The sequence below is a fragment of the Micromesistius poutassou genome (assembly GCF_964030765.1).
Source record: "Micromesistius poutassou genome assembly, chromosome: 10".
Classification (NCBI taxonomy): Eukaryota; Metazoa; Chordata; class Actinopteri; order Gadiformes; family Gadidae; genus Micromesistius; species Micromesistius poutassou.
In genome coordinates this window covers 11,483,152-11,505,064 of record NC_140280.1, presented here as the reverse complement: position 1 = coordinate 11,505,064, position 21,913 = coordinate 11,483,152, and the positions used below count along the sequence as shown (strand labels likewise).

At 40.9% G+C, this 21,913-nt stretch overlaps 2 protein-coding genes across 2 annotated transcripts; one reads left to right on the top strand and one right to left on the bottom strand.

Moving 5' to 3' along the window:
• On the top strand, positions 1 to 8,553 carry pou2f3 (POU class 2 homeobox 3; the record flags this gene model as incomplete). The annotated part of the gene is made up of 10 exons (XM_084474226.1): positions 1 to 67; positions 1,882 to 1,916; positions 3,229 to 3,267; positions 3,953 to 4,055; positions 5,474 to 5,562; positions 5,995 to 6,171; positions 6,840 to 6,981; positions 7,723 to 7,856; positions 8,189 to 8,353; positions 8,506 to 8,553. The coding sequence occupies 10 exons, from the start codon at positions 1 to 3 to the stop codon at positions 8,551 to 8,553; spliced, it is 999 nt and encodes a 332-aa protein (XP_084330352.1).
• Positions 8,554 to 12,408: 3,855 nt separating this feature from the next.
• On the bottom strand, positions 12,409 to 17,671 carry kcnj6 (potassium inwardly rectifying channel subfamily J member 6; the record flags this gene model as incomplete). The annotated part of the gene is made up of 2 exons (XM_084474170.1): positions 12,409 to 12,764; positions 16,774 to 17,671. The coding sequence occupies 2 exons, from the start codon at positions 17,669 to 17,671 to the stop codon at positions 12,409 to 12,411; spliced, it is 1,254 nt and encodes a 417-aa protein (XP_084330296.1).
• Between the last annotated feature and the right edge of the window lie 4,242 nt (positions 17,672 to 21,913).

Below are 21,913 nucleotides of genomic sequence, written 5' to 3'. Positions count from 1 at the left end.
ATGATTACAGGTATTAAGATGAGCACAGGTACGCTTGAGAACTCGGAGTCGCCAGACCAGCAAGCAGGTAAGGCCACACTTAACTAAAGAACGTTGACATTACGACCTGTAAAATGTATCCCCAGATTTAGTAAAATAGGTGAATTTAGGGATGTATTTTTGTCAATTAACTTCAACAACTGTTCAGATTCCAAATGAGTCTCATTGTTTGTGATAATACTCACAGCAATCTGTACAAAATGTATTCTTTACTGGATTTGCTTTACATTTGAAATATATTATTATTATTACTTTTATGATAATTAATATTCATATTATCATTATTATTATTATTATTATTATTATTATCTATATTATTATATTTTAAACTTTTCATACATTCTAAGCAAATTGGTTGAATACTGTTTGGAAAAAGTTAAACTACGTGTGTAAAGCTCTTAAAAGACATTCCTCCCAGCTATGTTTTGTAAATGTAAATATATATCATAATTATATCAATATCCTTTTGGATGTAGGTGTTATATGTTCTTGTGACTTTTCTACATATTAAAGTCTGATAAGGAGACTGATAAGGTTTGCATCAGTAAGTTAATATATTAGTTAAACTGGTTTAGTATAGGTATTGCAACTGAATTTAAACAGCATTACCTCATTCAATACGCAGAGAGATGTTTGCTCCGTCAGTTGCTGCACCAGGATGTACCCAGGGCTATTTGCAGTAAAACGATCACTGCCCTTGGGTAACCGGATGACAAAAACGAATCACTTAACACGGAACCACCAAATGTGGAGCTTAAACACTAGGAAGAAAAAAACACTAGGAAGAAATTACACAACTTTAACTTTATCTATTTTATTATGTCTTACTGGCTCTGAGTTTATTAGTTCACTTCTAAATAATGATTATCTGTATGAAGAAAACAACTAACTAGTCCAAGTTGTGCTACACTGTCAAAATGTGATTTGCATATTTTATATTTGCTTTTAGAACCATACGTTTAAAAAGTTTTTATGAGAGTTTCATAATAAACACTTTGTAATAAATGGTTGATAAATAGTATAATAAATGGTTGATAAATAGTATAATGTTAAAGACATTTTGATGTGGAATTATATTCATGACTTGGCAAAAGTCTTTTTGAACAGAACGACTACAAATTACCCTTAAATTAAATTTGGATAAATTTTATATATATATATATATATATATATATATATAATAAATAAAATGTTTTATAACTAATAACCATAAGAAAGAAAAAACATTGGAGGAAGACATACGTTGGATATTTAGCTCAAATAAATTAACTAAATTAAATTAACTCACAAGCAGCATATTGTTTAAATTAGTAAAAAATATATATAAAATTGCAAACAAGCCTGTTGGATTCTAGGAAAGTACATTAGACTGAAAGTGGTGCAAAGTTTGAAAAGGGTTGAAATGAGCCATGCTCATTTGCATGAATGTAATTTTCATACTGGAAGTTTGGCAGTGTAGGGGGTGGGGATGCTAGGGGGGTTGGCTCCATCCCCATTGTGTCGGCTCCTGCAGGCATACTGCCTTTCAAAGCACACTCCCACAGGCCACATTTGACATTCAAATATTGGGAGATTACTTTGCACACATTTGAGCATCACTCCTACACTGCCTCTTAACTCACATCCTCCCTCTCTCTCTCTCACTCTCTCTCTGTTTTTCTCTCTGCCAATTCTAATTAATGGATTGATATCTGATCACAATTTTATTTCACAAATAACTTGTAAATCAGAAAACAGATTTCAAGTTATTGGTACTGAGGATTATTTATGTATGATTATTTATTATAATTACTATATTTTACTGTGACATCTAAAAATGTGTATATTTCCTTTCTGATAAAGATTTAGAGCAGGACGGAATAGACTTCAATCGACAAGTGAGTAAGAAGATCAACTGTTCATATGTTTTACACAAACATGTTTCACAACGATGACTGAATAGAGGTGACTGTACATACAGGTTAACAATGATGACTGAATAGAGGTGACTGTACACAACGATGACTGAATAGAGGTGACTGTACATACAGGTTAACAATGATGACTGAATAGAGGTGACTGTACATACATACAGGTTAACAATGATGACTGAATAGAGGTGACTGTACATACATACAGGTTAACAACGATGACTGAATAGAGGTGACTGTACATACAGGTTAAGGACACAGTGCTCTCAGTAAGAGCCAACTGGAATAGTCATCCCATTTAATTAATAGAGAGCACTCATTACCTAACCTTTACACATATACTTTAGGGATGGTTTAAAGCAAAACAAACTTGCAATCACGAGTAATCAAACCTCAACTCTGGCACTGCCCTTACATACTCTGTTTTAACATATATCTGTAACCTTTGTATTACATGTGTGTTGTTTATTGCATTGTGTTGTGTTGTACTGTAGTGCTTGCTGAGTTACTGTATTGATTAAAAAGGCCACCAATTTGTATTAACTGGCCAAGGGAATAAAGATGAAGATGATCTCATTAGCTAACTGGCACATTAACATTGATATGGAAACTGAATTGTTGATTAATGTGCATGGTCCCAGGTAAATTAATTAATAGATATTCTGCACACAACACATATCATTAGGGTACTGTTTTTAATATATCATATCTCCCAATGTAAATCTAAACACAGTCTGTTAAGGATTATTTTTTCCCACCAATGTAGGATCCAGTAAACTTGAAACCAATAAACCCCAATTCAATATTTATCCATCCATGTCTTCTGGTTAAACATCATTTTCTGGAATTAACATCTCCAGGCAAAAATTAGCCGCTCTGCACAACATTTAGCATCATTTAAAACAAACTCAGAATCTTTTCCGGCCATTCTATTTTTTTCTTCAAATATTCCACTTGGAGCAGGTTGAATGACAGCCGGGTTCCAGCGTTGCTAGGCAGCGTGATCAAAGGTATCGCCGCTATTTGCATATGAGCCTGAGGGAGGAGTGACGGCCCACAGCGTTTAATGAGCAGCGAGCTAACGTTGTGTACCTGGGAATGCACTCAGGTTCCTGTGCAGCAGGTCAACAGAGACACGGTGTCCAGAGCCACTAGTCGGCCCACAGACCTCCTTCAGTCCCTCCTGTGTTGATGTGTTTTATTGTTGTAGATTAAGACGGAGGACCTCAACGGCTCACATCATTCTGTCTTATCACTGAAGACATGTCACCCACCACAGGGTTCAGCCATGGGCCTGGCCGCTGGACAGCTGGCTGGGGTAGGACGTTTGCTATGGAAAGTTATTCTTTCACAGCTTTATTTTTTATTTCAGGTTGACAGAATGAAATATTTGGGGCAGCGTTTTATTCATGTTGCTGTTTCTGGTGCAGATAAAACAGGAAGTCTTCTGCGTGTTTAGTCTCACAGATCAGCTTCACATCTGAAGTCTGAGCGCAGCTTAAGTCTGGCAGATCTGGGTGTAGATGGGAGGTGTAGATGAGTGGTGTAGATGGGTGGTGTAGATCTGGGTGGTGTAGCTCTGGGTGGTGTAGATGGGTGGTGTAGCTCTGGGTGGTGTAGATGGGTGATGTAGATGGGTGGTGTAGCTCTGGGTGGTGTAGATGGGTGGTGTAGATGGGGGTGGTGTAGCGTACAGGTTTCAGATCCAAAGCGTGTAGACTGTTTACATGGTCTCCCCTTCTGAAAGCTTCATCCACTCAGGCAAATGAGTTTTCTTTGGTGGAACATCTGGTAATTAATAATGGTAATGGTAATTAATAATGGTAATGACACAGGATACAAGGCTTAACTCTCACAGGCTCTGAGCCGTCTCCCCCCAGAAGCTATAACGTAGGACTGCTGGATCCGGAATAACCCTTCATGCAACCCACTGTAATATATTTTCAGATGCATTAGGCATAACATAATGTCTCTTACTAGTTGATGTTCTCTGTTCTGACCAGGAGCTGCCCTCTCTCCACACGATGCAGCAGCTGGTTCTGATGCCTCCGGCTCACCTCTCATCGCCCTCCTACCTGCTGTCACAGTCACAGACTAGTCACCCAGGTACACTGCAGCCTCTTTACCCCTTCTGTGTCAACAAGCCAAATGAACGACTCTGGGACCGGTAGGAACAGACTAAAGTGTGTCAGTGGTGATCGTTATAGCAAAACATCTTATTAACTTATCTTATTGTTTATCATTGTAACTTTTATTATACATTTTCAACATGGGATCAAGAATCACTTGTCTCGTGCACAACCTACCAAATCAAATGTTGCAAGATGAATCCAAGAAAAAAGGCCATACAACCGTAGAATATCTACACCTCAACCTACAGTGACATTTACAATAGGACTTTATTAATCCCCTGTAGGAGAAATTAATTTATTGCGATAGCCCAGCAGCAGTAGAAAAACACAGGATAATAATAAATATTATACAATACAATAAAGTACTAATACAACAAAAGTAGACGCTAAGGGAAAATGCTAAACGAAATGCTAAAGTAAGGAGAAGACAAGACAAACAGAACAAACAACAACAAATAACAACAAATAGGGCAAACAAAATAGACGGTATAAATTGCATAAATTATAAAAAGTGTAAAGTATAAAGTGTAAATTGTAAATTATATAAGTTCCAGAAATGCAATGTAAACAAAGAAAAAAAGAAAAAGTGGCCCAGTGATCAGGTACACACACACACACACACACACACACACACACACACACACACACACACATACACACACACTCACACACACACACACACATACATACATACATATACACATATATACATATACACGCATACAAAAAATACAAAAACACACACATGCATACACATACACATACACATACACATACACATACATCACACACTGTTGTACAGCCTAATGGCCGCCAGCACAAAGGAGCACTTGAAGCGCTCTGTCTTGCTGGGTGAGATGAATCTGTGGCTGAAGGTGAGATGAATCTGTGGCTGAAGGTGAGATGAATCTGTGGCTGAAGGTGAGATGAATCTGTGGCTGAAGATGCTCCCATCCCCACAGCTCAGCATAGAGGTGCTGGGGGGTTACATCCTCCCCTCCACCACTACCTCAGGCTGTCCCACAACAGAGCCAGCCTTCCTCACCAGCTTGTTGATGCCTTCTCCACAGCACGCCCCACAAAGAACAGAGTGCCACAGCCTGAGAACAGAAACAAAGGAAGGCAATCAGGAATGCAATAGTGGCGAGCAAAATAAAAAAACACATTGACAATTACAAAACAGCGGGCTCAGATGTTAAAACGTGTTCTACGTGACAAGACCGACTCAGGCGGACCACATTTCAAATCCAGACCAGCACCAATGTTCTCATCCTAGATATAGAAAGACCTGAACTGGTCAACGTTGGTTTGACCTTGTTTGGACCTTGAAGACAAAAGATTGATCACATTGTATCACAGAATTTTTTTGACTCCATGTTTGTTTGTCTGTAGCTTTTCTGCAGCAGAACCTGCTCTCTCTTCCACCACAAAGTCAGTCCAGCCTCCTCCAACATCAGCAGGGGCTCACTCTGAACCCACAGGTATCAACACATCCTGGCTGCTTTCAGTCCTAAACTGGCTCAATAAATTCATAGAAGAGAAATAATTACTTCAAGTATTGATCATACTTTTGGCACATTTATGGTTGGTTTGTCCAAAAGCGCTGAATCTGAAGATCACTTTGTTACATTGAAACTTTAAGGCTCTCGCAGACCAATACATTTAGAAAGAGATTTTTGTATGGGTTGACGGTTGTAAATAAACCAAGCATAAAAGTATTCAAATAATTATAAATAGTTTTGAAAACATGTGATGGCTGCAGTAGATAAGTTAAAGAAGCCTTGTTGCCTGGAGACTCTGACCTCATGTCAGTATGGATGGAAGCATACATTTAGTCTTACATTGAGGCAAAAGCATATCCATAAAAGCATATGTTGTTTATATGTAAAGAAAAGATGCCCTCTCCACTACAGGTCCTGAACCGCTCTGGTCTGGGGGGGCAGTCTATGGACAGCCATATGGACCTGTCTCACCTGCAGATGCCAAAGCACCTGGCGTTACCACAGCAAGAGGAGCCCAGCGACCTGGAGGAGCTGGAGCAGTTTGCAAAGGCTTTTAAGCAAAGGCGGATCAAACTTGGCTTCACGCAGGTACATTTTCTATGTGATGGGTGAAACTTTTCTTGAAAAGTTAATCCGGAATTACACTTTTGAGTCATGTGCAGATCTGTGAAGATCCAGGTTGCTACGCAGAGACCTATGCACCATCCAGTCGCTCCCCAGTCAGCAACACCAAGGTTCAATTCAATAATTGTTGATTATTGAATTGATTATCCCGTTCTCTGTATATATATATACAGGGAACGGGAGAAGTGTTTTCTGATGGAGAGCCAGACACTACCATCAAATAAATGCAAAATTCAAACCCTGTATTTTCACATGGTTGCATACACCAACTGCTTTTCAGCTGGAGCCTACAGGATTTTCAATATGTTTTTTGACATGGATGTATTGCCTTTAACATTCACGTAACATTTGCATAACATTTCATTTCTGGATATGTTCAAGTTCATGTATTGTGGACATGTAATGTTGATCTACATGTGGGGTCGGAGGTGCTATACCGCCCCCTTGTGTACATGTTAACGTGACGGTATAAAAAACTTGTCTGGTATACATGGGTCGTGTCTCTCCGTTGATCTTCTCTAACGTGCTGTATGTAACATATGGCTTTTCAAATGGAGATTTTAGACATTTTAATGTTGAGATAGCCTACCGTACACTTGTTTCCTGTGTTGTCTTTCCACTGTATTCCACAGGGAGATGTAGGCCTTGCGATGGGGAAGCTTTATGGGAATGACTTCAGCCAGACCACCATCTCTCGCTTTGAGGCTCTGAACCTGAGCTTCAAGAACATGTGCAAGCTGAAGCCCCTGCTGGAGAAGTGGCTGAGTGATGCAGGTAACTCATCACTGTTACCATTCATATTATGAGTGGTATGCCATGTCAAAAATAGACAATAACTACATTTAGAATTTGTTACTTTATGAATTTCATAAAGTAACAAATTATAAATGTAGTTATTGTCTATGCTTTTTATTGGAACATATTCAATTGATATCTAATAATATCAAGCAATTTTAAACTTCTTTCCTGAATTGTTGTTGGTTGCATTGGTTCCTAAAACAAGATTATTAAACAGCATTGCATTTAAAATGTCTCTAGACCTTTGGAACTTATGTAAAACATCGAAATGGCTTTAAATAAAATAAACCGCAATAATTATCATAATAATAATACTAACATAAAAAATACACAAATTATTATTACATTTTAATAAATACATTTTATAAATAAAAGGTACAATAATAATATAAATATTCATATGACATTAAAATACACTATGGGTGTAGTTTCATCATATACTGGAGATGGTCTCATGGTGTCCGGGTCTATCTGATGTCTCATGGTGTCCGGGTCTATCTGATGTCTCATGGTGTCCGGGTCTATCTGATGTCTCATGGTGTCCGGGTCTATCTGATGTCTCATGGTGTCCGGGTCTATCTGATGTCTCATGATGTCCGGGTCTATCTGATGTCTCATGGTGTCCGGGTCTATCTGATGTCTCATGGTGTCCGGGTCTATCTGATGTCTCATGATGTCCGGGTCTATCTGATGTCTCATGGTGTCCGGGTCTGATAGAGAACTCCCCGGCGGACTCCATCAGCAGCCCCGCCTCGCTGCCCCCGCTGGTCGAGGGCTACGGCCGCAAGAGGAAGAAGAGGACCAGCATCGAGACCAACATCAAGCAGACGCTGGAGAAGCGCTTTGTTGATGTGAGCTAAGCGATAACACACACAAAAATACACACACACACACACGCACAAATAGAAATGATCACGAACACATGACACGATTTTCGCAGTGCATTGAAATTTTGATTTGGTATTAAATTATCGTTCACTATACGACAAGCTGCTATCAAGGGGAAGGTCTCCTATCTGTTTGAAAGATGATAAATATGATCAAGGTATTTAGACATTAAAGCGAACCAACCCCTAACACCACTTGTAGAGTTGATTAGATGTTAAAGGGGGTGTTTCAAATAAACAGTGGGGGGTCAGGGGTTCATCACCTTTAAATAAATAACATGTTCTGTTTGGTTCAGAATCCAAAGCCCAACTCGGAGGAGATAACGCTCATCTCAGAATCCCTCTCTATGGAGAAAGAAGTCGTACGGGTTTGGTTTTGCAATCGCCGGCAGAAAGAGAAGAGGATCTACTGTCCTGTGGCGACCATGGCCATGAAGTCACACACCTTCAGCAGCAGAATGGTGACCCCCCCCCCCCACACACACACACACACACACACACACAGTAACAGTGTTTGTGTATCCCCCCACACACACACACAGTAAAAGTGTTTGTGTATGGGGGGATTTATATTTTCCAATAATCCAATCCTTGATTTCATTTTTAAATCCAGGCGTCGTCGTCCAGACCGTTCAGCCCACTGGCGTCAGGAGGAGGTTAGTGGTTTAGTGAAACCATCGGTTCTGTTTCTGTACACCGACCATACCTCAGAACAGAATACAAATCATTACGCCTCAGACATGTGCAGTACATGCTCTGTTCAGATGTGTGTGTGCCTTGCAGCTCAGTAATGTTCTCCATGTGTCTCTAGTCTCCTCCAGTTCAGTTTACAGTTTACAGTTTACAGCTCCAGTTTACAGCTCAGTAATGTTCTCCATGTGTCTCTAGTCTCCTCCAGTTCAGTTTACAGTTTACAGTTTACAGCTCCAGTTTACAGCTCAGTAATGTTCTCCATGTGTCTCTAGTCTCCTCCAGTTCCTCTCCTAACAGCACCAGCCGTGGAGCCTCACCCAACATGATGTCCACATCTTCAACCACTTTACCGTCACAGGCCAACCAAACGTACAGCGCACCAGGGTACGACCTCACAACTACATAACAATAATAATTCAACTCTGGACGCATGAATAATAGTTCATTGATCTTTGAAATCAATTAACTATTACTCAGCTATGATATCTATGATCAGCTATGATATCTATTACTCAGCTATAATTTCCATTAACTTTAACTCAGCTATGACATATATTATCTATTACTCAGCTAAGATATATATTACTCAGTTATGGTATCCATTAACCTTCACTCAGCTATGATATCCATTAACTTTTACACAGCTATGAAGTAGTCAATTGCAACAACAATTATATAGTAATTATATAATTGGTCAACCTAAGTAACAACCTGGTTTGATTTCATTAGCAGTAATGTAAGATATTGTTGATGTTTTCTAGGTCATGGTACCGAACATGGAACCCTTCTCCATATCACTGACAACATGTGGCAGGTTAGATGACTTCTTGAAGAGGTCAGGATGTCAGAAGGGTTTTGACAGTAAGATGGCTGACAAGGTGGCCCTGACTCTAGGCAACATAAGTGCATTGATTGATTGATTGATTTTATTTGACCATTTTGATATACAATATGAACAGCACTCTGTGTCATACATTAAAATGCATAAATAGTCAGGGATGACACAATAAAGCCTGAAGGCTTCCATTGTGAGCCCTGTGTAACGAGGCATGGGTCTTTATCAGCAGCCAATAGAAAGACCAAACTAGGCAACCATTACAATTGTTTTTCTATCAAGGATTTGCTATTGCTCAAAGAAATTTTTAATCCATAGTTCTTATAAATAATAATAATAAATAATACCAAAAATGTAGAACTTAACTATAGATATTAACTATGCATATATATATAAAACTATGATTCAATGTAATTCATTTTCAGACTTTAACTGCAATCTAGTCTGTAATTACTGTTGGTTAGCATGAAGCTATTTGAAGCTAGCTGGAACTTGTATCACTGGCCCTTAATGTGCTTACAAAATGAGTTGCATTAAATTGAATATATTTTGTATGTATCTCATTGTTTAGTCCAATTATTATTGATGCTTTCGGTAGTTAATATTTATCCATTTTGACCTATTTTGTAAGGCAACTGATCAGGCCCAATACGTCTCTGAATATGTTCTGCTGTTGTTCTGGTTCCTGTTTATTTTTATTAGTAAGTAGTCTTTTTTTAAGGGTGCCTTTTTCTTTCAGTCCCAGATAAGGCCAATTTTTCTTGTCTTTTGTGGAGTACATTTTTTGTTTTCAAGCTGTGTAAATAAGTTATAGTTATATATATTATAACTCTATTTGACTCCACACTTGTGTTAATATGTTGCATTAAGGACTTCTTGTGTCTTGTCAAGTTGTAGATTAATTTATAACACTGAAATGTTACATCTTGTGTCATTTACATAACATATATATCATTTACATAATGCAATTAACCAAAACAATCATCAGAATCAACTATGCTGAATGCCATTCGGCATTCAACATTTTTGTATGAAAGTAATTTTTCTAATGACATGAGGATGCTGAACAGCATATGCAGTGCATGAAGCTCAAATAATAAGAGCCCCCTGTCCCCCCAACGTTTTGTAATACATTTTATGTAATAAAACAAATTATCACCATTTGCGTCCTGCGTGCCAGCAACCACCACATTTACACTTTTTGTATAATTGTCATCATTGTCATCAAAATCATTAATGTATACATACGTAGGATCCCGAATGAACATTTGACAGGGATTGGTAGGAGACATTATCTTCTTCCTAGCCCAAAATGACACACACACACACACACACTTAGGCACATGCTCTCTATCTTCGTATCGGCCTGTAAGCTGATACAAGCTTTAAGGCTCTTTCCCTGTCTAACCAAAAAGGCCAACATAAATACCGCAGCTTGTCTTTATGCTCTCTCCTTTTATACTTCACTCCCATACCTTCTTCTTCTTCTTCTTCTCTTGCCAATGTTTATGTATCTTAGATGATCGTCTGTAATCACCTTAGATACTGGTATTCTGGTATATACTGCATTAAAGGTGCATAGCCATCCGTCAGCTATTAGTGAGGTAAATGCACTATGAGAATATCTGTTTCAAGTTGACTGTGCCAATGCCTGACCTGGATCTGATTCAGCCAAGAGAAGCTGTTTTACTCAGCATCAATTTAACCTCCAGGGAGGACCGCTGTCCCTACAGCTTCAATACTGCCCAGGGAATGGCTTGTTTCATACTGAATGTGACAACACATCACATGTTTTAGGGTGACATTAGTTACCATCAAGACAGATAGTGCAACCTTCACATCCCGACAGAGCACCAGTCGGATTTGTAGTCCCCTTAACTCGTTAAAATGAGGTTCTTTGAATATGTGTGTATGGGCGCTTCAGAGGGAGTCCATTTCAGTTAGTGGAAGTGGCGGATGAGAGGCAAGAAAGAGGGAGGGGCTTGCATTACGAGTTACTAGATTAGTGATAATATTCATTGCCTTCTCTCAGGCTAGCTGTTCCCTAACTGCTCACCTTCTGGGCCGGTTTGATCTGGTTTTCTAACATCACTTCCTGGCTGCAGTTGTTAGATGGATGGATTCAACAACCGTCAGCTGCCCTGATGGTAAAGCAGCTCAGCTCTCTCTCGGGACTGTAGCTAGAAATTATCTAATGACGTATTCTCAGTGTACCTTTGACTCTTCACTTCACTGTTCTTTCTCCACGTAGAATAGTTTAACTGGGAGTATGTAATTAAGGCATTCAGTTTTATAAATTATATAATTCATTTAAGTTTCAAACAATTGCCATTATGGTGCATTGTAATGATAAGACTTCTCACAAAGATTATATCAGATTAATATCGATTTTTTTGAGGACACAGCTGGCCATAGCAAAAATGGCGTTAGACAGCAAATTTTGAATTGTTCAAAACATTTAGTAAGTTACATTAGTGTTGTACTAATGAAAAACACATTTGCTAATCACCAATATCACCATTATATTCACAGAACTGTCCTGCTGTTACGACACATGCTCACTATGTTTACTTTATTTCACTTTAACAAAGCACTTAGAGTATTTATTAATCTATATGATTCATATCAAATGTTTCTACTATTTACACTTGAAACAAAACTTGTATGTACAAAAATACAAATGCTAATTCCCTAGAACTTTAGAATAGAAAATATCTTCATCCAACAGGTTTACATCGTGTGGACAGGTTTACATAGTGTGGACAGGTTTACATCGTGTGGACAGGTTTACATCGTGTGGACAGGTTTACATCGTGTGGACATGCAACATAAGATGAGACTGCCTTCACTGTGGGGTGTTACTGGTAGCGCAGGGCTTCCTGGTTAACACAGTGCACCTGGAGGTCCTCCTCAGGACTCTAAATCATACCTTTGAACTCCCCCTTGCTCAGCCATCACATCCATGCACACATACAGCCCACCTGCTCCTCAGACCTTTGATTCACTCTCAATGTTTCCGATCTCCCCGTTGCGTTCCGGCTGCTTCCGGTCCTCCTTACTGTCCAGGTCCGCCAGCTTCTTCACATTGGACTCCAGATGGGGGTCAGGAAGGCCCTGCTGGCTCAGCTTGCTGGCCAGTGACCAGGTGAGAGGGAGACGCATCCTGCCACTCATGTCTGACAGCTCTCTGGCGCTGCAGCTGGGGGTGGTGGTCTCGTAGATGTTGTGGAAGCTGTTGTAATCCACTTCATAGAAGCCATCTTCCAGGGTGAGGACCGGTGTGAATCGGTAGCCCCACTTGATCTCGCTGCTTACATATGAGCTTCTTGCCTGGCAGGTCATACCTGAACATACAAGCCACACAAGGGGAGGTTAGGGGGAGTTTTAAATCCACACAACATAATGAGGACTTGTAGGCCTACAAGATATGCATTCATACAATTGCAATAGACATAATGGAAACGCTGTCAAGGTACATTTAGTCACAACTTCTCTGCCCGTTGGAGAAACAGCCTGTACAACAAGTTAACCAAAGACAGTGTGGTTTGCCGTTAGCTGTTGTCTCCCAATGTTGTCTCCGTATTGGCACTTTGGAAAATGCTTTCATCCAATTAGACACCCTTCTATAGATCATTTTTGTATGTAAAAACAGAAAAGGAGAAGGATAGAAGCAATGCAGCATTGGGAGGGAGGTTTATGGAGAAACAGTCAAACCTGGAGTAAATAATTTGTTCAGCGCAAGCCAATGGGGCACTGAATGGGCCGTATAATTAATATAATAATGCTTATAGGGAGTACATATATGATTTTCATATTTTTAATGTAGGATTCATTCATTCAAAATTTGGGTTTTTATTAATGCCTGTGTCACACTGTCCCTAAATTGACACCAGATGGACATACGATAAATTTAATGTTTAAATTCGGCTCTGATGGTAAAAACATCGGTAGGGCATTTTAATCCGTCGTATGACCACCGGTGGAGTTTCTCAGGCTCCGGCAGCAACTTCGTGAGTGGTGGCAAAATCTTTGGCATGCCATAAAATTGCCGAAAGACCTTAATTTTCGTGTTGAATTCATGAGTCCATTTTGCCCTTTGTAAGGCCATTGTGAGCATCTTGTCAAATCGTGTCATCTTCGTCTTTACTTTGTGTGATCATTGGTGCCATTGAGCGTTTTTCGCCTCACAAAGACAATACGAAGGAAACAAGAAGCTGCCCGATTGTCTTAGGAAGGCAACACAACTACATGAAGCCCTCGCAATGCCGTCATGTAGCCATCGTATTAGAGTACAATGACACCGAGATGGGACCACGGTGTCTGTGAAGACAGCCGAATTTGAGTAGCTCAAGCGTTTCCCATGTGTCATGGTAACGTGGACCATGTCAGTCCTGAGCAACTCTACAGAGCAGAGGCGTGTTTAACTCCCAAAGCTTCAATCACAACTAATCACAATTCAGTTCCTGCAGAATGGCATACTTTGATGATAAGACAACCAGGAAAAAGAAGGCAGCAGCATTGCTTCTTTTGATGCACCTCAGAGAACTAGGGATGGATTTCATGATTCTGTTCCTTAATCCAGTTTGCGTCAGTTCACCAAGAAGAATCGCTCAGAATCGTTCGTTCATTCGCGTTTCCAGTACAACGTCTTTAGTGGTGAATCATGGAATGCACAGTTCTCAGCTCCTCATTCTCAAACGATCGTGCAAACAGTCAACACAACACAGTAGTTCAAGGCAAAAACATAGCTGCAAGTTCATGATTATGTGTACTTTTAGACAACACAACAGTGGCTAATATGTATTTATTTTGGCACATTTGGCGGCATCTTCCTCCAGTGCCCTTTTTTTTAATTTTTCGGCTCCTCCTGGCCTTTTGGGAGGGGAGAACTACCGTACATTGTATAATCCATATTATATATACTGCGGAGCTGGGGCTTAAATTTCAGAAGAATTAAGAATGTCTACTTTAGGAGAAGATAAAATAATGGTCAAACTATTTTTTTTTCCACCCAAGCGGCCCAAAAGACATTTGAAAGTGGACCAGCCCAACGGGAAACCTCCCGAATGTCCCGATGGCCGCCCTGGGTCTTCTCTGGGCTACAGCCTACAAGCCAAGAACGAGGTACTGACTGAACGAGAACGACAGTAGAGGAATGAATGAGAAGACTCCAAACCAATAGATGGAGCTAGCGAGCTACAAACAAAATCCTGCATGCAACTGCCAGCAGAACCTCAGCATGGCCTCAGTCAGCTGCGACCCTTACAACTTCATTACAACCCTTACAACTTCCTTACAACCTCATTGGCTAAAATTTGACGAGAGCGTCCTAGACTCAACAGACAACAGCATACGATTGGCTGGCTCTTGTCTCAGTCCCTCTTCACCACTCACCACGAACGAACAAGAGAGACGAACAAGAGAGAAGTGAAACATGGAATCAGGTCTGTTCGTTCTTGTTAAAGTGTCATTCCTTCGAACTGAAAAAAAATGGGTCGCAAACGACCCATCACTACAGAGAACATGATGAGCAACTCTCACAGGCCCAGCACCTCCTCTTACAGGTAAAACTTTTCTTATTTCACTTTGTCATTTCTTGCTATTTGCCTTTCTAGCATTCGTCAATGTACTTCAATACTGCCATCGTGTGGCCTTTGTGTGTCCTGCGGGTATAAACTACAAAAAAATTCACATCTTCACGTTGCCTTCGTGTGTGGTTCGGGTGCCATCCTGTGACCTTCTGTAGGCAGCGTACTTGCTTCGGCTGTTCATTGGCTGTTGACCTCTTGACATCTTCGTTTCTACTGCGACTTTGTTTGTTGTTTCTACAAGTATACACATATGTGCACATCCGTTTGGGTGTGGGTTTACCTAAGAAGTTTTTAACCAACAGATTTCTTTAAATAATCAATAATGATGCTGACAGAAGTCTGAAAATGTAAGTAAAGTCTGTCAGACAGTGGCCCACTCGCATGAAATGTGCACCATATGCTCCTAACGTGTGAACATGACTTCTGACGCGCAGAACAAACATTTGTACTGTAGACTCAACAGACTCATATTTTTGGGATTCAGTAAATCGTGCCATGGTATGTCAATTTAAAAGACATTTTTTGCAAATCAAGAAAAACGGTTGAAATATAAGAATGTGAATATACGTTATTAGAAAGACTACACCCCAAAGGTGCATAAGTGACGTCCTCACTTATATATCTCCAGCCGCAAACGGGGATAAGCGGGGTCAAACAAGATCAAACATGGTCAAACGGTCTAAAAATAATTTGTCTCACTCAACATCCTCACCAGATGCCCGAACCACCTCAACTGACTCCTTTCTAAGCAGAGGAGCAGCGGCTCTAATCCGAGCTCCTCACGGATGACTGAACTTCTCACCCTATCCCTAAGGGAGAAGCCAGCCACCCTCCTGAGAAAACTCATCTCGGCCGCTTGTATCCGCGATCTCGTCCTTTCGGTCATCACCCATCCCTCATGACCATAGGTGAGGCTAGGAACGAAGATCGACCGGTAAATCGAGAGCTTTGCCAACTGCCTTATACAATACATAATCATTTTAAATAATTGCTATTTAATTACATTATTTGTGAATAATAATTGATTATAATTATCACATGATAATATACAATAATATACACATACAGTAATTGTGATTCCACAATTTCTTGAATCCAGGAATTCGGAAAAAGTGAAGTCAAATGATGGCACAGATGTGTTAAAACACATTATGGTTTAACATACAAATACTTCTATGCATGTAAAGCATAGAAATAAAAGAATAGAAAAAATAGAGAAAAGTCTCTCTCCATCCATATTCATCCACCCGTCCACCTCTAAGCTGATGCTGTAAGTATACTATTATACATAGTCTAGTTTCTATCTTGCTGAAGACGAAGCAGTACTTCTTCAACTGCATGATTTGCTCCTGTTTGAATCCAGGGTCCTCTGATGACTGGCAGTCCTAATAATGGGCTCATTCTACTGAAGTGGTTCAAAACGCACCTATCCAAAATCAAAAACAGGATTTGAGTGTGTTCATCAGGTTTTATATACTTCATGTTATGATCCTTTGATGTATAAAGAAGCCTGTACGCAGAAAAAAAACACTCAAACGGCTAGTAATTATATATAAATAACAACTGGCCATATATCTAACAACCACAGATATCAGATAAATATGAGTTTACAGGTTCTTTGAGAACATGCAATGAGTACGTTGAGGATTGAGTGATAAAACAGCCAATCATAAAACATTCACCAGGATATAATAAAGACCTTTAAAATACAAATCTTAACACATGACATTCAACTATGGTTTACAGTGAAGTATGTGCTTACCTGTGGCCTCCACCATCCCCTCCAGAATGACGACTATCTCCAGCTCGTCCCTCCCCAGGCTGGCCTGGGAGACGTCCCAGAAGGGGCTGTGCTGATTGATCTCATGACTTATGATCAGCGGCGACACCAGGAAGAGCCGGTCGTCCCCTGTGCTGTAGCCCACGTTGAGGTCTGTCTGGTTCAGGGGGATGAACTCCCCCTCTTTGGTCTGCTTGGACTTGATGAGCTTGGCCCTGATGGACGCCTCCACGATGTGTGAGTTGCGGAGGTCCCCGACCCTGAACATGAGACACAGCCGTCCATCTCTCATGGAGATAACAGCATTGGTGGAGAACACGAGGGTCTCCGCACGCTTCTTGGGCTGCGATATCTTGACGAACATGCAGCCAACCATGAAGGCATTCACAATGGAACCAAGCACAGACTGAATGAGGAGCAGCAGGATCCCCTCCGGGCACTTGTCAGTGATGACCCTGTATCCGTACCCAATGGTGGTCTCTGTCTCGATGGAGAACAGGAACGCTGAGACAAACCCATTGAGGTTATTGACACATGGAGTCCACTGGTCATCTGCGATATGATCCAAATCGCCGCGGAGGTACGCGATGAGCCACCACATGAAGCCGAAGAACAGCCAGGTGACTGTGTAGACCAGGACGAAGATGAAGAGGTTCAACCCCCACTTGAGGTCCACCAGAGTGGTGAAGATGTCTGTCAGGTAGCGGTATGTCTCACGGATATTTCCATGATGGACATTGCACTTCCCGTCCTTCCGCACATACCTCTGGATCTTCTTGGCAGCGGATTTGTCCAGCAGCTGTTTAGGGAGGTCTTCACGGGCCGGTTTGGTCCAGATGGGCTGCCTCCCGATGGCCGGACTCTCTACATCTTGCTCCATCTCCCGGTAGATCGAGCCTATGCACACAAAAACTGTGAAACTTGAATGACTTTAATGAGTCTTCTCAAATGACACAGACTATATATTTTGATATAGCCTCTAAGTTGCACATGTTCAAAAGTAATTGTGACGAAAATTGGCTTATTCAGGTATTTAAAATGTTCTGAAATACATGCGCTTCATTTTATATAGTCAGCATGCAAAAGGGACATGGATGAGGGCTACCTCCTTTGGAAAAAGACAAACAGTGAAGTGGATGAAACTCAATAAATAAAACATAGACGCATTGGATATGACCTTGAAATGATTGTTAGGGCCAGACATGTTGGTTCCAGCATCTCAGAAATAGCTCATCTCCTGAGATGTTGACGCAATGGGAAGTGCGTTATTAAAGTCAAAAGCATTTTGTTCTTACAGGGACAGTGTGAAAACAGCAAGCGTGTGGCAATCAGAAGTAAAAACAGAATTAATAAGGTTGGATGCAAATAAGATTGTGTATTGCTGTGGGGATTGGTTACTAAACACACTCATTACCTCACTGATCCTGAATGACCGCTAGTTAAAGTTTTTTTATTGTGCTTGAAATAAACATGCAGGTGCTCAGTGTGGTTGTAAAAAGCATTTTGTATAGAAAGGGTGACAGAGTACATTATTAGCTGTCTGGCCTTGTTTACTTAATAAGGTACAAAACAGTCCCTTATATGCCTAAGGGACATACTACATCTGCTTTTCCCCGAAGCAATAAGACAAACAATAAGGCTTAAACTCATTAACTATATCAAATAAATCTAGACCAAACCAATCCACATATATAATAATCTCCACTGGCTATTGCTAATAGTTAGTTATTATAACTATTAGTTAATACATAACATAATATTTTTATATGATCACTTGTACATGAAAATAATATTGACATATATATACATAATATCTGAAATCACCCAAATAATATATAATAAATATATGATAAGTATAATACAAATAAAACATAGATTAGTAAAATAAAAATACAAGGGTATTATAAGGGTACGGTATTATAAGGTAGGACAATTATTTTAGAAGCATTATATTTGTTGAAATGCAGACAAAGGGAGCTCCCACGAGTGTTTAGGGTTAGGGTCATGTGACATGTAGGGTTAGTTATCACCAGCATTTCTGACACTTTGATCCCAGAATGCATTATGTTATGCGAGGCAACGCAACGCATGCTTGATCTGAAACTCGCCTACTGTCTTTACTTCCCTTCCTACAAAATTTAAATAAATCTGGTATCTGTGGCAGTTGGAGGTGTGTAAAAAGCCTTTGCTATCATTTAATTCAGCTCAAATGAAATTACTGGATGGTCTACCTGTCTGTCTACCTACCTACCCGGCTACTTGTCTGTCTACCTACCTACCCGGCTACCTGTCTGTCTACCTACCTACCCGGCTACCTGCACACACTCTGCTTGTGCACTCATTGAGCATGACTAGAGTCTTCAAAAAGGCTAGTCAGACTTACTGCTGAAGCTTGCACGCTAGCCATGGATTTAGTGAGAGTAACATTGGAAGGAGGCGTAAGGGGAAGGTTGGATTTATTCAGATGGCTGTATGGCCATTGTGGATTGTTAGTTGAGAAGATGAGACTAAGAATGAATACTGAAGTCTCCTGCCCATGAGCAGCTCAGTGGGGGACGGCCATGTAGAGGGTTTTGAGTCTGTAAGCCAGCAAAGCGCTGTACAGGTCTGTGTTTCTCTTCAGCAGACCCTTGACAGTTCTCACAGCCATCTCTGCCTCCCCGCTGCTATTTGAGAAGTATGGGCTGCTTGTTACATGGTTGAAGTATGGGCTTCTGGTTAAATGGTGACGTATGGGCTGGTTAAATGGTGAAGTATGGGCTTCTGGTTAAATGGTGAAGTATGGGCTTCTGGTTAAATGGTGAAGTATGGGCTTCTGGTTAAATGGTGAAGTATGGGCTGCTTGTTACATGGTTGAAGTATGGGCTTCTGGTTAAATGGTGAAATCGTAATCCCTGGCAAAGGTGGAGAAAGAGTCTGCGGAGAACTGTGGGGCATTGTTAGTTATAAGCACTTCTGGGACCCAATGCCAAAAATAGACTCATATCCACTGTTAACTCCTTCTGATGTGTTGATTGGTGTTGTAACTACATCAATGTACTGAGAATGGTCATGTTTTAACATTCAGTCATTTTGCCAGAGTGGCTGCTGTTTTGCACCTTGCATTGCACCCCCCTGTTTGAAAATCTGAGCACTAAAGGCTTCGTTATAGTTCCACGTTGACGCAACGCAATGACCATGCAGTCACTTCGATGCAGTTGTGAACCTGTTTTGGTTCTGCGTCTGGTTTAAGTCGGGTTTATGTTAGCGACCAAACAGAGCCCTTGCTGCTGCATCGATGCAAGGTTACATTTTTTGGGAGGAGCACGTCAGGCCCTTGCGGTGGACGCAAGTAGGGTCTGCAAGGATGTAATGGGTCCGTTACAACCTTGTGTTGCGTCAATGTGGAACCATAACTAAGCCTTTAGTCCTAACCACCACACAGACTGTTGGGCCCTCGCTCTGCATATGATTATCTCCACACATCCCTCATGCTATCTGGTCAGGATTTCCCTGGGATTCTCTGGGATAACTATGCATTGCCTTTGGTCAGGTCAGGTGTAGCTCACTTTGATGGATCCAATAGGGTTTGAGGATGTGAATGCAGCCCCTGCCTTGGCCTTGCCCTCTCTGGCACAGGGCTATGGATGGGGTAGCGGATGATAATGCAGCTTCTCTGTTATCTGTTTCAGTTCACATTTACATTATGGGCATTTAGCTTTTATCCAAAGCAACTTACAATAAGTACATTTGTACAGAAGAAAGAGAAACAACCATATATCGCTACAGTCGGTACAGTAAGGTTGTTCATAGAAACATGTGCCAAGTACTAACAATCACTAGGTTAACCCATTCCCCGTATAAAACAAAGATAGATAGGATAAGATGCTACACAATGCTAAATACTATTTGTTTGAAGGACATATAACATACAATTAGTGCGTACATTAAGTGCCAGGACGTACAACATACAATAAGTGCGTACATTAAGTGCCAGGACGTACAACATACAATAAGTGTGTACATTAAGTGCCAGGACGTACAACATACAATAAGTGCGTACATTAAGTGTCAGGACGTACAACATACAATTAGTGCATACATTAAGTGCCAGCCTTTTGGGTTTGGATGCAGGTCAGTGGTCTCTGACCAGAAGCTCCCCTCCTAGACCTCCTCTGTCAGCGGGCCTTTGGTCAGGACTGTCACCAGGGATGAGCACTTGGCCTTGTACGTATACTATTTGGTACGGAAACCTCAGAGATCTAATCCCGAAACATTTCAATCCCGAGGTAATAGTCTAATTCATGTGTGCCCAACAGGACCAGTGATGGTTCATGCTCAGTCTCTACTGGGAATTATATACCATCAGGTAGAAGTCTTAATCTTTCCCAAGCCCACGTCACAGCCAACGCCTCCCCCTCCACCTGTGTGTATCGCTGCTGGTCTCAGACAGGTTTCCAGAGATGCCACAGGGCAGCACTCCATGTTGTCCGGGATCTGAACCGCCCCCAGACTGCAGGATGAACCTTCAGCTCAAACTCATTCTGAAGGAAGCTTTAAGTTTGTTACAAGCTGCCTGCTGCCGATGTTCCTTTGGGTTTTGGGACTACCGCCATTCCTGCACACCGCCCTGTGGGGGTTCTTTACTATGTCCATTTCGGGGGCAGGCACACAGTGAAAGTTGCTGAGAGCGTATGGGATAGCATCACTGAGGTCGATTTGATAATCACCTTCGGTAAACACGGTTGGAAATGTATTTTTCAAGATTTCCATCTCCCCTCAGTTCTCTTCTAGCTGAAATTAGTATTGCATGTAAGTGAGCCCCATTCTGAGTATATGATTGAATCCTATTCATAATGACAGAAGATTAAAAAAGTAATCTAATGATGAAATTCAAGTTTATATTTAGTAGTTTGTTTATATTTCGAGATTGTGATGCGTGTGACTTCACTCCCAAAACATAAATAAACACAGCTAAATAAACACTTTCACCATATGAGCATCACGTGTTGAAGTGCACAACAGGGGTTCATGGACAGGAGGCTGCATAAGAGACGGAGCGGGCATAGTGCGCCCACGCGCCACATCTTATAACTGGGAGATCTCTCCGTCGCCATGGAGACGAGCTCCTCATCCATTAATA